This window comes from Simochromis diagramma, unplaced genomic scaffold, assembly GCF_900408965.1.
Source record: "Simochromis diagramma unplaced genomic scaffold, fSimDia1.1 OVJJ01000676.1, whole genome shotgun sequence".
NCBI lineage: Eukaryota > Metazoa > Chordata > Actinopteri > Cichliformes > Cichlidae > Simochromis > Simochromis diagramma.
In genome coordinates, this window is record NW_024387466.1 from 645,232 (window position 1) to 660,317 (window position 15,086).

The window sequence follows — 15,086 nt, forward strand, 5'->3', positions numbered from 1 at the left end:
AAACCTCATAATTATGGCTCTGCTACTTAAAGTGATGCACTTTTACATTTTGGCAGTAGGAGGCGCTGTTATCACACACGTAACTTTAGCCCCAAGCTTCCCTCCATAGATAAATTGCTACAGGTTTAAATTTACATGAAGCTTTTTGACATGCTATAGTTTGATAAAGGCAGCTGCGTTGCAATACACACTTTATTCCTACCACAAAATGGACCTTCAGCCAAAAACCCCAAGCATCTACGGAATTATGGTCTGTTTGTCTGCGTATTTGACAGAAATCGGTCTTTCTTACCATTTCTAACTAAACAAAGCAGGTTGCTATATTGGACTGTGAGAAATTTACGTAATATTGTTTTTTGTTAGCCCACGATGCTATATAGAAATTATAATATATACAGCATATATATGTTATCATATATGCTGTAAATGAACAATATGTGAACCGTATCAATGTTTTGTGTATATTGTTCACATGGTCTAAGGAGCTTGGAAAGAAACGTGTCTAGACTTCTTTAATTTGCTTGAAGACGTTTCACCTCTCATCAGAGAAGCTTCTTCAGTTCTAGGGTTTAATGGTGGAGTCCCAGATTTAAGCCATGTGGGAGTAACCCCCCACGAGGGACAAAGGACCCCTAATGATCCTCTACCTAATCACATGAGCCAAGGTGTGAAAACGGGTGTAGGTCACAATCAGCCAAGGTTTTGGGTGAGCTCATTGTGAAACCTGGCCCCACCCTATCATGTGATTTCCTGAGGTCAGATGGCCCAGGATGTGAGTGGGCATTAAGGCGTCTGGGAAGGTATCTCAAAACTGGATTATAGATGGCAGACAGTTGGTGTCGTAAACCACCACCGCTGTTCAAAGATGGTCGCTCACAGTGGAAATAAATGGCTTCTTTTACTCCTCTTTCACAACATCTGTTTTCTCTGTCCAAAATGTGAACATTTGCATCCTCGAAAGAGTGACTTTTGTCCTTTAGATGCAGATGGACCGCCAAGTCTTATCCCGTGGAGGTGGCTCTTCTGTGCCATGCGTTTATGAAGTGGCTGTTTGGTCTCTCCAATGTCGCGGTCTGGACATTCCTCGCTGCACTGTACAGCATACACCACATTATTAAGTTTGTGTTTAGGATTTTTGTCTTTGGGATGAACCAGTTTCTGTCTAAGTGTGTTGCTGGGTCTGAAGTACACTGGGATGTCGTGCTTGGAGAAGACTCTCCTGAGTTTTTCCCGATACACCAGCTTCATAGGGGATGACAATGTTATTGCGTTTGTCTTTCTTATCCTCCCTAGCTGGTGTCTGATCTTCTTTCCTGTGCATCTTTGCTGACTTGATGAAAGCCCAATTAGGATAACCGCACGTTTTGAGAGCTTCCTTTACATGTGTGTGTTCCTTCTTTATCCCTCCAGGCTTAGAGGGAACATTATCTGCCCGATAATGTAGGGTCCTGATTACTCCAAGTTTGTGTTCCAGAGGGTGGTGGGAGTCAAAGAGGAGGTACTGGTCCGTGTGTGTGGGCTTCTGGTAAACTTCAGTGTTGAGGTTTCCATTCTCTTCAATGCGCATGGCACAGTCCAGGAAAGGCAAACGGTTATCCTTTGTGTCTTCCCTGGTGAACTTGGTATTTTGATCCACAGCGTTAATGTGAGCAGTGAAGGATTCCACTTCTTGATTTTGACCCAGGTGTCGTCTACATATCTGTACCAGTGGCTAGGTACTTTTCCTTTAAAAGAGCCAAGAGCCTTTCTTTCCACTTCCTCCATGTAAAGGTTGGCTACAATAGGTGACACCATGGAGCCCATGGCACAGCCATGTTTTTGTCTGTTGAAACCCTTGTTTTATTTGAAATATGTGGTGGCCTCCATAAACTATATTACATTATTTAGTAACTATGGGTTGTACTTTAGCCAAATAAATGGCCAAACTGAACCATGAACTCCTATTTTAAGCATTGGTGTGTTTATTTTTTATTAAAGGCATGCCCATGCAAGTTAGAAGGTTGACACAAAGCCCATCTGAGGCAGTGCCTTGCCCAAGGCCATCTCAACAGTTGTTTCATTTTACCTGCATTAAGGTTCATTACATTTGAACAGATAGCCGCATGGGTAACAGTTTGCCTCCATGCTCATCTTTCTAATCCAGGAGAAAACATAGCCAGAAAACATAACACAGATAATGCTCTAAGTGCAAAAAATTACAACCCTTGATTTGATAGCTTGGAAAACCATCTTTAGCAGGAATGACTTGAAGTAATAATTTTCTCTATGACACTATTAGTCTCTCACATTGATGTGGAGGAATATTTTTGTACTTTTTGTCACAACAGTGCTTCACTTTATTGTGGTTTGCATACATTTCTTTAAGTACAGCTCTAGTAGTCTCACTTCTTATTTCAATCAGGTTGATTTTTGGGGGGCTTTGATGGGTCAGCACATTGATTCTTTTCTTTTTCAGTCTTTCTGTTGGGTGATTGTTGTGTTATATCATGCAGTTTGGGCCAAACTTTAGCTGTCTGACAAATGGCCGCACATTTGACTCTAGAACACTTTGGTATAAAGAGGAGTAGGGCTGCCACGATTAGTCAACTAGTCACGATTACGTCGACTATCAAAATCGTCGACAACTAATTTAATAGTCGACGCGTCGTTTGAAGCTTTGTAAGATCCCAAAAGACGCAGGAATAAGTACCGTATTTTCACGACCATAAGGCGCACTGTGCTAAAAGGCGCAGTCTCAGTTATGTGTGCCCTTACTGTATTTAACACACACATAAGGCGCACTGGACCATAGGGCGCATACAAGTACCGTATGCGTATTTAAAAATAAAGCGGGAGCAAACCTGAATTCGGTACCTTACTCACATTTCTATTGCCGGTAATCGTCATCATCAACAACACACAAGCATACAAGTGTGCGTATTTAGAAATAAAGCAGGAGCAAAACAAAGTTTGGTACTCACATTTTTATTACCAATAATCGTCATCATCAACAACACACAAGCATACAAGTGTGCGTATTTAAAAAATAAAGCAGGAGCAAAACAAAGTTTGGTACTCACATTTTTATCATCAATCAAACCCATCGAAGTCCTCATCCTCTGTGTCTGAATTGAACAGCTGCGCTAAATCTCCATCAAACATGCCAGGTTCACTGTCTTCACCGTCAGAGTCACTTTCCGTGCCGTGCGGCTCCTCGGAAACGATGCCGGCTTTTGCGAAAGCTCGAACAACAGTTCTTTTATACAGGTATGTGCGATTGTCCCGGTATATACGATCAACGCCCACACTTCACCCTTTAACGTTCTCATGGTGTTCTCTACTACGTCCTCCTTACAACACATAGGGCGCACCGCGCTATAGGGCGCGCCGCACTTTTTGAAGAAAATCTAAGATTTTTAAGTGTGCCTTATGGTCGTGAAAATACGGTAGCAGGATTTAAGAGTGTAATAATCGACTCAAACAGAAGATGGCAGCACTGCATGTACAAGGATGCCAGCTGCCGTTAAACCCAGAAGAAGAAGAAGAAGAAGCAGTGTCCGGTATCGTAGCTGTGTCCAAATTCAGGAACCGCATCCTCCTGTGCCCGCATTTGTAGGCCAATTACGTTACAGCAACACGACGAAGACTGTCCAAATTCGAAGACTCTGACAAATGCGACCGACAAATGCGCCCTTCATTTCCCCAGATTTGAAGGATGGGTCGGTTGTATACTTCGTGGCCCGACCTTTTCGGAGATGTCTGTTACCCACCAGCTCGATAGCTAGCCGGGGTTCAAGGCTCACTTAGAGCTGGTGAGAATACCGGGCTGCCAGCAAATTGTTTTCAAACCCACCGCTGTCTTTCGCTACTCGGGTTAAACATGATATATAAGTCACTTAGATAAAAATGTTATTGTTTGGCTTTTTTCAGTATATTATTTGTTCCTGAGTAAATCGGTTAGAGTTATAGTTTTTACACAGCTGAATAAACGTCAAGCAGACAACTGATTATCAAAAGTGTGAGATAGGGCTGGGCCATATTATACCGTTCATGGTAATACCGGTACAATGTTAGGCAACGATAAGAAAATGAAATATTGCGATAGAATATGGGTAAAACGCGCATGCGCAGTGCCTTTGTTTACATACGCACTTTTTAAAAAAAAAAAAAAAAAAAAAAAAAAAAAAAAAATTCAAACTTACTGCTCTGCTATCACTTCCAACATAAATGAAGACAGGAAACTAAACAGCAGTGACGTTTGTAGGGTTACTGAAGTTGGGCTATGTGCTACGTGATCGCTAGCGACATAGCTATGTTAGCATAACATAAACAGTGAAGCTGGAGGATAAACGCTAACACTTTTCCACTCGATAAAAGTTAACGTGAAGGTTCCTGATGGTTAGAGACAAATGCAATCGCATGGCAGGATGCTGTAAAAGGACCAAACTTCAGTCAGGAGAACAACTGAGATAATCCATCCACAATAGAATGTTAGTCATTAATATACTGCAACAACATGGGAATAGAGAAGCTGTGATAGAATACAGCATTAATGAATCAATGGTACAGAAGTGGAGGAAGCAAGAAGAATGAGTTGAATAGTTTGATTTATCTGACTGCTTTGTTTCGCTTAATGTGTCTTATAATCCCATGCACCTTATGGTCCGAAAAATACGTATTTGACTTTTTTTATTTGGCACACTGCAGTTTAATGCTGCAAAGCACCACTTTTTAACTTCAGTGGATATTATACATGGTTATGGTGAGGATATGTCAGCCCATTTCTACTGGAAATGCCTTTTGGTTAAACTTTCAGTAAGGAATTTGCATTTGCACTGTTAAATTTTTATATAGTTTTAATGCACATAAAAAAAACAGCTGCTTGTTTAAGTGAGCTAATGATAGTTATATAAGAGCAGATGCATGCTGGTGCAATAAGCTGTACGTTTTACGTCCAATGGATGCACGATCTGATTAGTCGACAAATCGCAAAAATAATCGGTGACTAGTTGACTATCAAAATAATCGTTTGTGGCAGCCCTAAAGAGGAGTTCAGGGTAGATTCAGTAACTGCAAGGTGCTCAGGTTTTGTGGCTGCAGAACAAGCCCAAATCTCCACCCCTCCACCACCGTGCTTAACAGCTGATATGGGCTGTTTGTCATGCTTTGTTATTCCTAATTGTACTGTGTAATGGAAATTATTTGAAACAGCGTCAGAATATGGAGTCAGTCTCCATGCAATCTTTCACATATACCACATGTAGATGTGCGATAGCATTTCTCTATAAATATTTTAGGCTTAGAGTCCCTCTTTGTCAAAACCATCCACACCTCTTTCGGGCTGTCTGTATATTTGTTTGATGCCTTTTGCAAAAGTAAATAAAACACCTGGTTGTATGCACCACAGTTTATTTCAAATTTCAGAAGTGTGAGTCCATGGCTCATTGGATCTGAGGTCCAAAATGAACAGTGACGAATCATCCTGGAAAAATGCATTTCCACCCTCGAGCTCAGATTGTCGACAGATGAAGAGGACTAGAGTGGACCATGACCTCGACTGTGCCCTTTCAGTGGCTCCACCAACTCAACTTCTACCTACACTGCCACCATGCATGGCACCAGCAGACTGTTCCAGTGATTCATTACTGACCACAGCCCACATCTGCAGGTTTCATATCAACAAGCAGGCTCATCAGAAAGCTCCACGTCACAGTTTTCGCCACAACGGGTAGCAACTTTCTACAACACCCTTCAGCTGCCCATCAAATGTGCCAATGGACAGTCCCTACTAGTCTTTTTACCTTAATCAGAAGCTCAGATTAAAGAAATCATGACTCATAACTGGGGGAATTTTTTTGTTTGTTTTGTTAAATTCTCTTATTTTCCATTGTGAGACATGTATACACATTATGATTGGGATGATAATGACAGCTAAATCAGAATCAGAATCAGAAAGGGTTTATTGCCAGATGTTGAGGAGGTTTACAACATTAGGAAATTGCTGCGGTGCTTCAGTGCAACATACTGTCATAAAAATGTAAAAATAAGAATAAGAATTAAAAGTGCTAAGTGGATAGATATATACATGATATATACATGAGTGCAGGTGGTGATCAGTGCCAAACATGGAAAGATGCAGTGAACACAGCGTAGGGTCATGTGTTAGTGGTGGGAACAGTCATATGGTTATTGTTCATGTGTCCGACAGCAGAGGGGAAGAAACTGTTCTTATGGCGAGAGGTTCTGGTGCGAATGGACCGGAGCCTCCTGCCTGAGGGGAGCAGGTCAAACAGACTGTGTCCAGGGTGAGAAGGGTCAGCTGAGATCCGAGCTGCACGCCGCAGTGTCCTGGAGGTGTACAGGTCCTGCAGAGATGGGAGTCTGCAGCCAATCACCTTCTCAGCAGAGCGCACAACACGCTGCAGTCTCTGTTTGTCCCTGATAGTGGCTCCAGCGTACCACACGGTGACGGAGGAGGTGAGGATGGACTCGATGATTGCAGTGTAGAACTGCATCATCGTCCGTGTTGGCAGGTTGAATTTCTTCAGCTGCCTCAGGAAGTACATCCTCTGCTGGGCTTTTTTAATGACGGAAGTGATGGTGGGCTCCCACTTCAGGTCCTGGGTGATGGTGGTACCCAGGAAGCGGAACGAGTCCACAGAGGTGATGGGGGTGTCAGTCAGGATGATGGGGGGGAGTGGAGCTGTGTGCTTCCTGAAGTCCACAGTAATCTCCACTGTCTTCTGGGCATTCAGCACCAGGTTGTTGTGGCTGCACCAGGACACCAGACGTTCAACCTCCCTCCTGTAGGCAGACTCATCCCCGTCCGAGATGAGTCCGATAACGGTGGTGTCATCTGCAAACTTGATTAGCTTGACAGACTGGTGGGTGGAGGTGCAGCAGTTGGTGTACAGGGAGAAGAGCAGAGGAGAAAGAACACAGCCCTGAGGGGAGCCGGTGCTGATGGTCTGGGAGTCCGAGACATTCTTTCCTAGCCTCACATGCTGCTTCCTGTCCGTCAGGAAGTCAGTGATCCACCGGCAGATGGGATCAGGCACATTCATCTGGGAAAGCTTGCCTCGGAGATGGTCTGGAAGGATGGTGTTGAAGGCAGAGCTGAAGTCCACAAACAGGATCCTGGCGTAGGTTCCTGGGGAGTCCAGATGCTGCAGGATGAAGTGTAGGGCCATGTTGATGGCGTCATCTACAGACCTGTTGGCTCTATATGCAAACTGCAGGGGGTCCAGGAGGGGGGCCGTGAGGGTCTTGAGATGGGAGAGAACTAGGCGCTCAAATGACTTCATGACCACAGATGTCAGAGCCACGGGTCTGTAGTCATTTAGTCCAGTGATCCTAGGTTTCTTGGGGACAGGGATTATGGTGGAGGACTTGAAGCAGGCAGGCACATGACATGCCTGCAGTGAGGAGTTGAAAATGCCAGAAAACACTGGGGCCAGCTCGTTTGCACAGTGTCTGAGGGTGGCAGGAGACACACCGTCTGGGCCGGGAGCTTTTCGAGCATTCAGGTTCTTAAACTGCTTCCTCACATCTGCTTCATGAATATGAAGAGTTGTGGTGGGAGGAGGTGGTGTGAAATCCTCTTTTGTGTGGGGTGAGGAGGGGGGTGTTGCAGGTGAAGTGATTGAAGGTGGTGATGGCTCTATGGAGGGGGGAGAGGTGGGGGAATGAGTGTCCAAAGTGTCTCTATTGTTGGGGCCGTTGGAGGTGTGAAGGCTGCCTGATGGCTCGTCAAAACGGCAGTAGAAGTCGTTGAGGGTGTTGGCCAAGAGCAAGTCGTCAGTGGAGTGGGGGGTTTTAGGCTTGTAGTTGGTGATATTCCTAAAACCTTTCCACACAGAGGCCGAGTCATTCTCTGAGATCTGCTGCTGCATCTTCTCAGAGTGCTGATGTTTAGCAATGTCCACTTCTTTAGTGAACCTGTACTTGGCCTCTCTGTAGCAGTCCCTGTCTCCGCTTCTGAACGCCTTACTCTTTTCCAGCCACAGCTTTTTGAGTTTAGGAGTAAACCAGGGTTTGTCATTGTTATAACTCACCCTGGTGCGTGATGGCACAATGCTGTCCTCACAGAAGTGGATATAGGAGGTGACAGTGTCCGTAAACTCGTCCAAGCTGTTAGAAGCAGCCTTCATTGTGTCCCAGTCTGTAGACTCCAAACACGTGCGAAGCTCCTCCACAGCCTCGTTGCTCCACAGTTTTTTAGTCCTCACGACAGGTTTGGAGAGCTTCAGCCTCTGTCTGTACGCGGGGATTAGGTGGATCATGACGTGATCAGAGAGTCCGAGTGAAGCACGCGGCACTGCACGATAGGCCCCGCTGATCGTGCTGTAACAGTGGTCTAATGTCCTCTCCTCTCTGGTCGGGCATTTAATATACTGCTTGTATTTGGGAAGCTCATGGCTCAGATTGGCTTTGTTAAAGTCCCCAAGAGCAATGATGAGAGAGTCCGGGAATGTCCGCTCCATGTGCAGTATCTGCTCCGCGAGTGCGCACTGAGCTGCCTGCGCATCTGCGTCTGGCGGGATGTAAACAGCGGCCAGGATGAATGAAGCAAACTCCCGCGGAGAATAAAACGGTTTGCAGTGAATGAAAAGGTATTCCAGAGAGGAAGAGCAGTGCTGAACAATCACTGTTACATCTGTGCACCAGCCACTATTAATGTAGAAGCAGACACCTCCACCTTTGGTCTTACCAGAGAGAGAGGCCTGCCGGTCAGCGCGCAGCAGATGAAAGCCCTCCAGCTTGAGCGCGCTGTCCGGGATGTCCTCACAGAGCCACGTCTCCGTAAAACATAACACACAGGAGGAGGCAAAGTCTCTGTTCATGCTTCTCATCAGGGCCAGTTCGTCTGTCTTATTCCTGAGTGATCGTACATTAGAAAGGAAGATCCCAGGAAGAGCGGTTCGCAGTCCGCGTCTCCTCAAACGCACGAGTGCGCCGGCTCGCTTCCCTCTCTTTCGGCGTCTCGCTTTCCTGGTCAGGGTCAGCAGTAAATCTGCCGCAGATGCGACAAAGGAGAAAGAGAAGAAAATGGACAAAGAGCTCCACGTGGCAGCCCTGACATGTGCTAATCTATCCAAGCTACAGCCTATTAGCCATGTCCCCTGACCACAAACAAGTATCAAGCTCCTGCCAGAGGAAGAAAATGAGCAAGATGACACAACCTGGACATCAGTTTAAAGTGCTTTTAGAGGGCACAGAGCAGTGTTGTCCCTCAACAGCAACAACACTGCTGAACTCATATTTACAGGCCTGGTCAGCTTTTATGAATGGAAACTGTCAGCTTCTGTCAGGTAACATACAGTGGCTTGCAAAAGTATTCGGCCCCCTTGAACTTTTCCACATTACAGCCACAAACATGAATCAATTTAATTGAAATTCAACATGAAAGACCAATACAAAGTGGTGTACATGTGAGAAGTGGAACCAAAAATCATACATGATTCCAAATATTTTTTACAAATAAATAACTGCAAAGTGGGGTGTGCGTAATTATTCAGCCCCCTTTGGCCTGAGTGCAGTCAGTTGCCCATAGACATTGCCTGATGAGTGCTAATGACTAAATGGAGTGCACCTGTGTGTAATCTAATGTCAGTACAAATACAGCTGCTCTGTGATGGCTCAGAGGGTGTCTAAGAGAATATTGGGAGCAACAACACCATGAAGTCCAAAGAACACACCAGACAGGTCAGGGATAAAGTTAATGAGAAATTTAAAGCAGGCTTAGGCTACAAAAAGACCACCTTTTTCTGCAATTACAGCTGCCAGTAGTGATGGGCAGATGAAGCTTCATGAAGCACTGAAGCTTTTCATCCAATTGGTTCACCCCAGCGCAAAGCTTCTTGAAGCTTCATTTGCTCTAGTAGGACATCATCTGGACGTAAAAATATTAGTTGGCATGAATTTGAAGAGTGTGGCCTTTTGCACACAGCCTGTAAATGTCAACAACAAAAGGAGTGTGTAAAACATGTATATTGTAGTGATGGCAGTATACTGTGTATATTTATACTGGCAGTATGGAAAATGATTATTTGGAAATGCTTAAAATGGAAATGATAATTTACTGTGAGGTGAGGTGTGGTTGGGGTGTGGACAGTGGTTGTGCTTTTGTAACGTTGAGGTATGGACAGCTACACACTGAGGCTTTGAGCCTCAGTCCTGCCCACATTTTATTCTGTAAAAACTAAATTTTCACTGCTTTTATGACCTTTTTAGTGGGGAGAACATAGCTAGGATTTAATGATTTAACAAATCTTTTAAATCCTTTATCCTCCACAATGCTAAATGGCTGGGAGTCCTCAATCACCATGCTAACCAGGTCTTAATCTATTTGAGATTGTTCTCCTGAGGAAAGACAACAAAAACAAAGCACAAATATAAATATCACATGTCACTTATTGCATTGTATAATATTGTTATATCATTTAGTAACATTACAGCATGCTATATTATCATGACATTTGATGGCTCACCTGGTCTTGCTCCACAATCGGTGTTCCCCTTATTCTCATGCAAAGCTCTGTAGTGCCTAAGCATGGATGAGGTGTTGTTGTTGGGAGGAATAAAATCAAAATGTTCCCACACAGGGGAGGACATCCTCCTCTTCTTAGCTGGCTCCATTCTCTCCTGACTTTCTCTCCTCACTCTCATAAACCTCCAAACTGTCTCCAAACTCTCACTAACCACAACTCTCCATCAAACACCCACATTTTGAATGAAGTCTGAGGGGCTTATATCGCTGTCATAGCTCGCGGCAAAGTTCGAACCACTTCATGAACCAGTCACGTGGTACAGCCGGGCAGCGAGGCTTCGAACGTCATCATTTTCAGCTCCTCCCATAAATGAAGCAAGCCTCGATACGCGGCCTAAGCAGGCTTAGGCCTTTTAAGCAGGCTTAGGCCTTTTAAGCAGGCTTAGGCCTTTTAAGCAGGCCTAAGCCTGCTTAAAATTTCTCAATAGCTTTATCCCTGACCTGTCTGGTGTGTTCTTTGGACTTCATGGTGTTGTTGCTCCCAATATTCTCTTAGAAAACCTTTGAGGCCGTCACAAGGCAGTTGTGGAGCTGTTTTGCAAAGAAGAATGGGCAAGAATTTCAGTCTCTAGATGTGCAAAGCTGGTAGAGACATACCCTAAAAGACTGGCAGCTGTAATTGCAGAAAAAGGTGGTTCTACAAAGTATTGACTCAGGGGGCCGAATAATTACGCACACCCCACTTTGCAGTTATTCATTTGTAAAAAATGTTTGGAATTATGTATGATTTTCGTTCCACTTCTCACGTGTGCACCACTTTGTGTTGGTCTTTCACGTGGAATTCCAATAAAATTGATTCATGTTTGTGGCTGTAATGTGACAAAATGTGGAAAGTTCAAGGGGGCCGAATACTTTTGCAAGCCACTGTAAATGACCTACTTTTCAAGGCGGATGGGAAATAAACACCCCAAACACAGATCAAGGTTTTATAGTTAAATAAAATGAAACTAAAAAGTCAAACTAGATGTGAAAAACAGCTGCTTTCAGTAAAGTTGTTTTTATTTTAATACCTATTCTGATTTCTCCTAAGATCCTAAAAATGATTGCTCTCCATGCAATAATAGTAAAAAAGACTAAATCTGAACATTTTCAAACTGTAAAAACTAACCTGAAATGAAGAGGGCACTCTGGGAATAAACTCAAAATAACATATTCAATGCTTACAGTCGATTTTTATTAAAAAAAAAAAAAAAAAGCATGCAGACTGCTGTCAGGCTATCGGTACTGTTTGCCTGTACCCCTTTGCAAAGGTAACAACAGCCTGGTTATGTGCACCTCACTTTGTTTCAGATTTCTACAATAACTTTAATGAGCTCAACATTTAACAAAGGAGAGTCTGAGCGGTAATTCTTAGAGTTTTTAGGTTTTTTGAGCTTTGTATGTTTTGACTTCAGAGGGAATTTTCTGGGTCGTCCACTCCTGGGGTGTTAACACATACCTTAATGCTCCATACTAGCAAGTTGGAGTGTTGGAGTGAGAAGTGGTCTTCACTCTTGCTGATCATCAGTTATTTACATGCATTTGATTAGCAAAACCTGACTGCTTCTTATCTTCTTAATTCCTGTGGAAGCAGTGAGGGTGTGCTAAAGTTTTTATTGGACTTCAAGTGCCAGAGCTATCCCAGTTTAGAAATATGTGATAGAATACAAAAGTATGGTGGTGGAGTGCTCCTGGATTTTTTTTTTTTTTTTTCACCATCATAACAAATAGTCTGACAAATAAAATGAACTGTAAAACAGTGATTATAATAAAGCATAATGAGGTATTTTTGCAGTTTAATGACTTCCACACATTCAATTGCTGGGAAGAGTTTTCCACTGGCTAATGAAGAAGCAGGCAAGTTAAATAAGTGTAAACACAAAGTAAACGTTCTGTTTGCCTACATAGTTCATCTTTACCTCAACATCAACACAATAGCCAAGTGTTATCTTACATGCCCTGCAACAGCTGATAAATTGTTTACACCTTCACTTTTTTCTTCTTCTTGCAGTTCCCAATGACCTGCTGATTGCGTAAGTATCATTTTCTTTCTTTCTTTGATTATCTGATTATCAAAATGTTCAACTAGTATAAAAGTACACCAGAAAAGAAAAATCACTCAAACACACACAAACAGTCTTTCCATGCATGTATTTGATTTTCTTTAGTTGTACTAAACTTCTGATGACTACACATTACGCTTGTACTGTACTTCTGATTTCTTTCATCCACCTATCAAATACTGGGGGCATCTTGGATTTCATCTTGGAGTCAAAGAGGAGGTACTGGTCCGTGTGTGTGGGCTTCCGGTAAACTTGAATGTTGAGGTTGTCATTCTCTTCAGTGTGCACAGCGCAAAGGACAACTGTTTGCCTTTCCTGGACTGCGCAGTACCTCCTCTTTGATTCCCATCACCCTCTGGAACACAAACTTGGGGTAATCAGGACCCTACACCACCGGGCAGATAATGTTCCCTCTAAGCCTGAAGGGAAAAAGAAGGAACACACACACTTAAAGGAAGCACTTAAAACATACGGTTATCCTAATTGGGCGTTTATAAAGTCAGCAAAGATGCACAGAAAAGAAGATCAGACACCAGCGAGGGAGGATAAGAAAGACAGATGCAACAACATTGTCATCCCCTATGTAGCCGGTGTATCAGAGAAACTCAGGAGGCTCTTCTCCAAGCATGACATCCCAGTGTACTTCAGACTCAGCAACACACTCAGACAAAAACTGGTTCACCCAAAAGACAAAACTCCTAAAGGCAAGGCAAGGCAAGTTTATTTGTATAGCACAATTCAACAACAAGGTGATTCAAAGTGCTTTACAGAGACATTAGAAACAAGAACAAATAAAAAGCATGATTTAAAATTGATTAAAACAAGCAAATAAACTAATTAACTAACAAACAAACAAACAAACAACAGTATATAAAATCAAAACAGATAAAATCAGAACAGTAGATAAAATCAGTAGTTAAATGTAAGTTTTGAAATTTAAGCTTAAAGTGTGGATTTGGTGCTTTATTCAAATGCAGCTGAGAACAGGTGAGTCTTCAACCTGGATTTAAATAAACTGAGTGTTTCAGCTGATCTGAGGCTTTCTGGGAGTTTGTTCCAGATATAAGGAGCATAAAAGCTGAATGCAGCTTCTCCGTGTCTGGTTCTGACTCTGGGAACTGATAAAAGACCGGATCCAGATGACCTGAGGGATCTGGATGGTTCATACTGGGTCAGGAGGTCATTGATGTATTTTGGTCCTAAACCATTCAGAGCTTTATAGGCCAGCATCAGAACTTTAAAGTCTATCCTCTGACGGACAGGCAGCCAGTGTAAGGACCTCAGAGCTGGACTGATGTGGTCCACTTTTTTGGTCTTAGTGAGGACTCGAGCAGCAGAGTTCTGAATGAGCTGTAGTTGTCTGACTGATTTTTTAGGTAGACCTGTAAAGATGCTGTTACAGTAATCAAGCCTACTAAAGATGAATGCATGGACTAGTTTTTCCAGGTCCTGTTGAGACATCAGATCTTTTATCCTTGATATATTCTTGAGGTGATAGTAAGCTGACTTTGTTATTGTCTTAATGTGTTTTTCTAAGTTTAGGTCTGCATCCATCACTACACCCAAATTTCTCGCCTGGTTTGTGGTTTTTAGATGTATAGATTGAAGTTCTCTGGTGACCTGTAATCGTTTTTCTTTGGCGCCAAAGACTATTACCTCAGTTTTGTTTTTGTTTAGCTGGAGAAAATTGTGGCACAACCAGTCATTGATTTCCTCAATGCATTTACCAAGAGCCTGTACAGGGCCTCGGTCTCCTGGTGACATTGTGATATATATTTGTGTGTCATCTGCATAGCTGTGATAGTTTATTTTGTTGTTGTTTATAATCTGTGCCAGTGGGAGCATGTAGATGTTAAACAGAAGGGGTCCCAAGATGGAACCTTGGGGAACTCCACATGTGATACTTGTCTGCTCAGATGTGAAGTTACCTATTGATACAAAGTATTTCCTGTTTTCTAAGTATGTTTTGAACCAGTTTGGTACAGTTCCTGAAAGACCTGTCCAGTTCTCCAGTCGTTTGAGTAATATGTTGTGGTCAACTGTATCAAATGCTGCACTGAGATCCAGTAAAACTAGGACTGACATTTTTCCACTGTCTGTATTCAGACATATGTCATTAAACACTTTGGTCAGAGCGGTTTCAGTGCTGTGGTTCTGTCTAAAACCTGACTGGAAGGCATCGTAGCAATTATTCTGTTTTAAGAAGTAATTGAGCTGTTGAGAAACTGCTTTTTCAATGATCTTACTTAAAAACGGGAGATTTGAGATCGGCCTGTAGTTGTTCATTTGTGTCTTGTCAAGATTGTCCTTTTTCAGTATAGGTTTGATTACAGCAGTTTTTAGTGATTCTGGAAACACACCTGATAATAAAGAAAAGTTGACGATCTGTAACAGGTCTGACTCTAAAGTCTTTGAGACCTTTTTGAAAAAACTTGTTGGCAGGACATCTAAACAGCAAGAGGAGTTCAGTTGACCTAAGATGTCCTCCAGGTCTTTGCTGTTAATAGGTTGAAACT

The 15,086-nt window shown here is 43.0% G+C and overlaps 1 protein-coding gene and 1 long non-coding RNA gene across 3 annotated transcripts in view; one reads left to right on the forward strand and one right to left on the reverse strand.

Moving 5' to 3' along the window:
* Nucleotides 1–15,086, forward strand: part of zswim7 (zinc finger, SWIM-type containing 7) — a 32,822-nt gene that overhangs the window by 1,416 nt on the left and 16,320 nt on the right. For both annotated transcript variants that reach the window (XM_040014745.1, XM_040014746.1), the window contains exon 2: nucleotides 12,519–12,540. In XM_040014745.1, the coding sequence (XP_039870679.1) occupies nucleotides 12,519–12,540 (22 nt within the window). The remainder of the gene's footprint in view (nucleotides 1–12,518; nucleotides 12,541–15,086) is intronic.
* Nucleotides 1,314–12,961, reverse strand: LOC120723341. Its single transcript, XR_005693715.1, has 2 exons — nucleotides 12,794–12,961; nucleotides 1,314–1,501 (listed from the first exon to the last, which is right to left on the reverse strand). It is a non-coding gene; the product is annotated as an uncharacterized LOC120723341 (long non-coding RNA).